General features: G+C 39.7%; 1 protein-coding gene across 1 annotated transcript; it reads left to right on the forward strand.

Moving 5' to 3' along the window:
* Positions 1-1,129: 1,129 nt before the first annotated feature.
* Positions 1,130-2,974, forward strand: LOC145986745 (zinc finger MYM-type protein 1-like). Its single transcript, XM_083121117.1, has one exon. It carries the CDS (start codon positions 1,130-1,132, stop codon positions 2,972-2,974), a length of 1,845 nt encoding a protein of 614 aa, XP_082977243.1.
* The last annotated feature ends 3,423 nt before the right edge of the window (positions 2,975-6,397 follow it).

Genomic DNA, 6,397 nt, shown 5'->3' on the forward strand with positions numbered 1-6,397 from the left:
CCACAACAATTTTAACAAAGTTCATCTGAAGAGACGCCATTTACATTTACAGCATATACGCGTAACTAAAATTTTTGTTTTTTCCCTCAACTCCTACGTTGCTGCAACCAGACTTACAGGGTATGCACCCTGTGCGAGGTTAATATATTTCTCCGTCCTGTTGGAGAGAGTCCAATCTCGGCTCTGCCCTGGAGACGTGACGTCACTAACTGATCCAAACATTTACAGCATAGGCAAGGGACCCAACTGACGGTCCCCTCACAATGGAAAAGCGCAAAATTCGTAGCCGTCTCTGGGCAGTGAACGAGGTGCCCTGTCCATTCATGTTTGCCTCGTTCAGTGTTTCCAACGCTTGGCAGGCAGTTCATTTGTTCTTCCAGCCTACAGCAATAAGATAGAAAAAAATCCCTCGAATGCTTTTCTTCGCGCTTGTTCCGGCGACCTGAAAAGTTGACAACACTTTTTATTGCTCAAACTAGTCCCTCGTATTTTCAAAAAGATCCTCCTTTCTTCCCATTGTAATATGGATTTGGATTTGAGTTAGTGTGTGAGTTTGCGTTGCGTTCCGTCTGGGTGTATTGGTCGCTTACGAAATAATTAGTTTCTCGCGAGTTTATAGTTATTGTACGTATTTATTTATTTGTGTGATTGTGTCTGTGTTCCAGCAACTTGACATGCAGAATATCTTCGTTAGTATAAACGAAATTTTTGGGGGTACATGGTCAATGTAAAGTGTTGTTACTGAACTTAACGCTGCATCATCTTCCAAGTTAGTCGTTGATATTAGTGGATACTTGGTGAATATAGAATATTTCTTTTCATTATTTTGGAAGACATTTTGCGACGATAAAAGACATTGAACCATGTAGAAACTTTAATATCTACGCCTTTCAATTCATTGACAATGGAAGAGAAACTGCAGATAAAGCTACTAGGACCACATCGACCAAATATTTCAATTCAGCATACAACAACATGTAAGGGAAAGCAAGTAAATCGAAATTTTAACATGGACTGGTATCAACGAAAAGTGTGGCTTTGTGGTTGCGATAAACGCAGCGCTTTATTTTGCTTTCCTTGTATTTTGTTTGGGGGCGACTTTGCTTGGACACGTACAGGTATAAAGGACATGAAACATTTGTCAGAAAAGATAAAAAGCCACGAATCTTCCAAATTGCACATTAATGCATGTACGGATCTTGCATTACTGGGTCGTGTAAGCATTGCTAAACAACTGGACTCATCATATCGAATAGCAGTGAAACGGCACAATGATATGGTTGACAAGAACAGGAAAATTCTATCAACTATTATAGACTGCATTAAATTTTGCGGTGTATTTGAATGTGCATTGAGAGGTCATGACGAATCTGCAGATTCACTTAACAGAGGAATATTTCTTGGCCTTGTAAATTTTGCGGCAGAACTTGATTCATCATTGAAAGAACATCTTGAGTCTGCTAGTGTATTTAAGGGAACCTCAAGCACGGTTCAAAATGAAATTTTGGACTGCATTTTGGAAGTATGCAGAGAAGAAATAAGCATTCAGATAGAAAATGCTCATTTTGTTGCAATTCAGGCTGATGAAACTACAGATTCTTCTTCACAGCTACAACTTGTTCTCATTTTCCGCTACGAGAGATCTGGAAAAGTTTACGAACGATTCTGGGGATTTTTTAATCCTGCTCGTGCCAGAGCAAACGATATTGCAGATATATTGTTATCCGAAATAGATCAGTTCTTAAAAGATAAGCCCTATAAATTAATTGCTCAGTGCTTCGATGGGGCAGCTGTAATGAGTGGGCAACATGCAGGTGTTCAAACACTTATTAGGAAGCATTATGAATGTGCATATTTTATTCATTGCTATGCCCATCAATTAAATCTCACCATGCAACAGGCTACTCTGCATATAAGTGGGGTCAGGACATTTTTCATGCATCTTACTGGCTTTGCATCATTCTTTTCGAGGTCACCTCAGAGAATTGCTGCTGTAGAATCAGTTGCATCAAAGCGGTTGCCTAGGGCGATTTCTACGCGGTGGAATTTCAATAGCAGACTGGTGAACACAATATTTGAATACAGGACGGAAATTATTGAATGTCTTGAGAAAATAGAACACAGTGCCGAATTCGACGGTGTGACAATTCGAGAGGCAGCTGGTCTATGTTATCAATTGAAAAACAACACCTTTATGTATTGGCTATCACTCTTTCACAAAATCATGCCGCATGTTGACTACTTGTACGCCGAAGTTCAGAAAACAAACACGGACCAAGTACAAGTGCATGCTGCTATAAAGAAATTCGAAAATGCAGTCACGGACGTGAGAAATGGCATATCCGGAAGAGAACGTTCATCCGAGGAAGGAAGCGATCCAAAACGTCGGCGTGAATCGAACTCGGCAACAGGGAAGCTAGCGGCATCTCTAGAAGTTTGCGATACCATAACAACGCAAGCCCGTGAGCGCTTCTCATTCACAGGGCATCTTGTGGCTTCAACACTTTTTAGCTCAAATAAGTTTGAGACATATGACGTAAAATTTCCTGAATGTGAGGTAAACGCTGCTGTTGATGCATACCCCTTTCTAAATAAGCCACGGCTGAAAACTGAACTAACTACGTTGTACACGAGGAAAGATTTCAGAATCAGTGGTGGAGCAACCTCCCTCCTTCAGTTTTTCCTTCATAACAACTTAGAAGGAGTATACGCTGAAATTGTGAAGCTGTTACGTGTTATTGTAACCACTCCCATGAACACTGCGGAATCAGAAAGGTGCTTCTCTACGCTAAAGCGCATTAAAACTTTTATGCGTAACACCATGAAAGAGAAGAGATTAAATGCATTGGCCATGCTATCTATCGAAAAAGAACTTGTTCGTGAAATTCCTGACTTCAACAAAAGAGTAATGGAGAAGTTTGCATGCTTGAAGAACCGCAGAATGGACTTCTTATACAAAGACATTACACATTAATATTAGTTTACATTATTGGCATCGTGAGGTGCAGAAAGGATGAGGAGCAAGATCCCCTCCCCCAGTGTTAAAAGTGTGAATGTGTGAAATTTTGGCATATTATAGTGAATCAACTAATCTGCACTATATAACTTTGTGTGGAATCGAAGTCCATGCCCCCTCCCTGTATTAAAAGACGAGGAGCAGCCGCTCGCCTGGAGATAGACGATGCATATAGGCTTCATTCACCATCATTGTCATCACAGTTCATCGTACGAAGGAAAATATTAATCGCAGAAACTGGAGAAGCTCTTCCATCATTATAAATGGAAAGAAAGGTATTTTATTTTATTTTATTTTTGTAATTAGTATCTTCACTTCGTCATTTTATTTTGTTATTGATGAGCAGTGCGGGGTGCTGACCATTTCACAGATTTTACCGTAGTTGTCGAAAGTACGTTTGGCATTGCTTCCTTTCTCATGGCCTTTATAGCAGAGCTAACAGTGTAACATTTTCCTAATCATTCCAGTATCTACCCAAACTTTAGTTACTGCAAGAGTATAGGGTTCCGACGTCAGTATTCGAGTTTTTTTTTATTCACGTAATTTGTTCCATATGTTGCTGATTTTTTGTATTCCTACGTAGTGAGTATTTAATGCTCTTTGGAGAGATATCTTTATCAAAACGTTACATTTTATTCCAAATAGTGACCCATTGTTCGAACAATTTACTTACTCCATGTCAAGGAACTACTCTCAAAAACCTTAAAGAGGAATATAGAGGTTAACTGCCCCACCCCTCCTCCACCCAAAAAATAAAAATGTGCCCTGCCTGCCTGAAAAGGCACGCGCCGCCCCTGATAGATAGCCAGTCCTCGAAGTTTGTGTGGAGGTGCGGGAAGGACGGATGCAGGAGGATGCTATCCCCTCAGCTAAGAATAAATTTCATAAACATCCCCCACAGCTAGAATAATTTGCATAAGCATCCTCCTCCATCTAATGCATCGTCTTCAAGTGAATCCATGCAAGGATCCAGTGGCGTGCCCAAGGGGGGGTTGGTGGGAGTTATAACCCCCCCCTTTTGGCCCAGTATTCCTAAAAAAGGAACATCAAACGCAGGAAAAGATGGCGAAATTAGGGCTGACTACTAAAAAATGTATACCTAACCCCCTCCTTTCGAAAATCCTGGGCACGCCACTGCAAGGATCCCTCCTTCTATCCCCAAACTCGAACAAGGAAATTCACAGCTAGGAGAGGGTGACCAGATTTTCTGAGAGGAAGAGCAGGACAAATGTGGACGTGTACAGGGAGGATTGCTGCTATAACTAAAAGCACAGGGTCAAGTGACCCGTCCCCCTTTTGGCAAAGGAAAAGTCATGCTGCTAACTTGTCTCCTGAAATATTGCACAATTCTCTTTAATCTGTTTTCTTCTTGATTTGATTTTGTTATTTAATGTCACCTTCCTCTCACTTTTGGCTTATTGCATCAATGAATATGAGCAATGATATGATTAAATTCATGGATGGGCACTCGCATATAACATTCATGCCCAGGATCTCCTTACTTTCTTACCAAAAAATATCAAAATATTAATCAATACTGAGAATGTATTTCTCCCTTGCCGCAGCTGTAGTAATCATCTCATCTGTTCTTCAAGTTTCGCATAACCACTTTTTATAGATGCAAAATAATCTAACACAGTTACTTTTATTTTATTTTATCTGCAGATAAAATCATCTCATCATTGAATCAAACATGCAAATCCCCAGAATTGGTTACTTTCAATTTAGAAAGCGGCCCTTCATATACTTTTAGTCATCACTCGGTACCTTGCATATCATATCATGAAGAGACTGCATGCAATATCTGCTTCTAAGCAATAAATATAAGCTTTACAGGAAGAATAAGGTTGCGAGCGAAGCGAGTGTGGACATTTTTAGATATTCAAGTATTTCTTTGCAAACTAACAATACTATTAATTATTATTATTATTAAATATGTTTGTTTAGTAGTACAAATGTATTTTTTCTTTCTTTAGAAAAACCGAGAAAGTGCAGAAAATTCCAGCTTATTCTGTGAAAAAAAAACCATGTAATATTTTTACTACACATGATGGTATTTTGAACCCTAAGAGAAATAGCTCCATTCAATGTGTTTTGAGACTTGTGGTTTTAAATACATTGTTATCCAAAGTTTAAGTTCAGTTTATGCACTGGCAGTGTACCCAGGTCTAGGTCTACAGAGTGGAATCCAAACCAGCGTGTGTGCCCCTACCAGGAATTGATTTTGTAGAAATCTTGATTGCAAGGTGACATGATTAGCCACTGCACAATCGGAAAGGGTCCTCACATACAACTCAGTGGGATATATTTTTTTTTTTTTAACTTTGCTCTAAAGTTGAAGTGGATACTACGAGGGTCACTATTTATATTTTAAGCCTAACAATGAAAAAACAGGAATTTGGCATTGAAAACTGCTTTATTGTTTTTCGAAGTATTCTCCTTTATGGTCAATACACTTTTGCATTCGTTCGAACCATTTGTCAAAGCAGTTTTTCCAATCTTCTTGAGACACCTCCATAATATGGTTTTTGAACGCATCAACGGCATCTTCCGCCGACGAAAATCGTTGTCCACGCAATTTATTCTTGACATTCTGGAACAAGAAGAAGTCATTGGGTGTCAAATCAGGACTGTACGGCGGATGACCCATCAATTCGATTTTTTGACTGTTCATAAAGTCGGTTGTTAGATGAGATGTGTGACAGCTGGCATTGTCTTGATGAAGAATGATCCGATGGCGTTTGTTTGTTTTCCGTATTTGACCGAAGACCTCTGGCAAACAAATTGTTGTGTACCATTCAGAGTTGACCGTTCTACGTTCCTCTAAAGGCACAGTTGCCACATGACCAGTTTTCCCGAAAAAACAGGCGACCATTTGTTTCGATGTGCTTCGAGTGCGAACAACTTTTGTTGGATTGGGTTCATCTTGAAACACCCATACACTCGACTGCTGTTTACGTTCCGGCTCATATGCATATATCCATGATTCGTCACCTGTTACAATCTTATATACGTCTTTTGAAGCACCACAATTGTATTTATTGAGCATTTGTTTGCACCAATTGACGCAAGCGTCTTTTTGAGTTTTTGTCAAATTGTGTGGGATCCAACGAGAACATACCTTTCTCACAGCTAAATGATCATGTAATATTTTATATATGCTGGTGGAACTAATGCCTATGGTTGTCTCAATCTCACAGTATGTCACATGACGATCTTGCAGTATTAGGTTTTGCACAGCATCAATGTTTTCTTGAACAACAACTGATTTTGGACGACCTTCGTGAATCTCGTCAGTGAGCGAATGGCGGCCACGATTAAATTCGTTATACCAGCGTTTCACAGTGGCAAAGGATGGGGCTTCATCGCCAAATGTGGAAG

The sequence above is a fragment of the Lepisma saccharinum genome, chromosome 1, assembly GCF_977018435.1.
Source record: "Lepisma saccharinum chromosome 1, izLepSacc3.1, whole genome shotgun sequence".
Taxonomy (NCBI): domain Eukaryota; kingdom Metazoa; phylum Arthropoda; class Insecta; order Zygentoma; family Lepismatidae; genus Lepisma; species Lepisma saccharinum.

Excerpts from the sequence above, each read along its gene's own strand:
- LOC145986745 (XM_083121117.1), top strand. The coding sequence starts at position 1,130 with ATGAAACATTTGTCAGAAAAGATAAAAAGCCACGAATCTTCCAAATTG.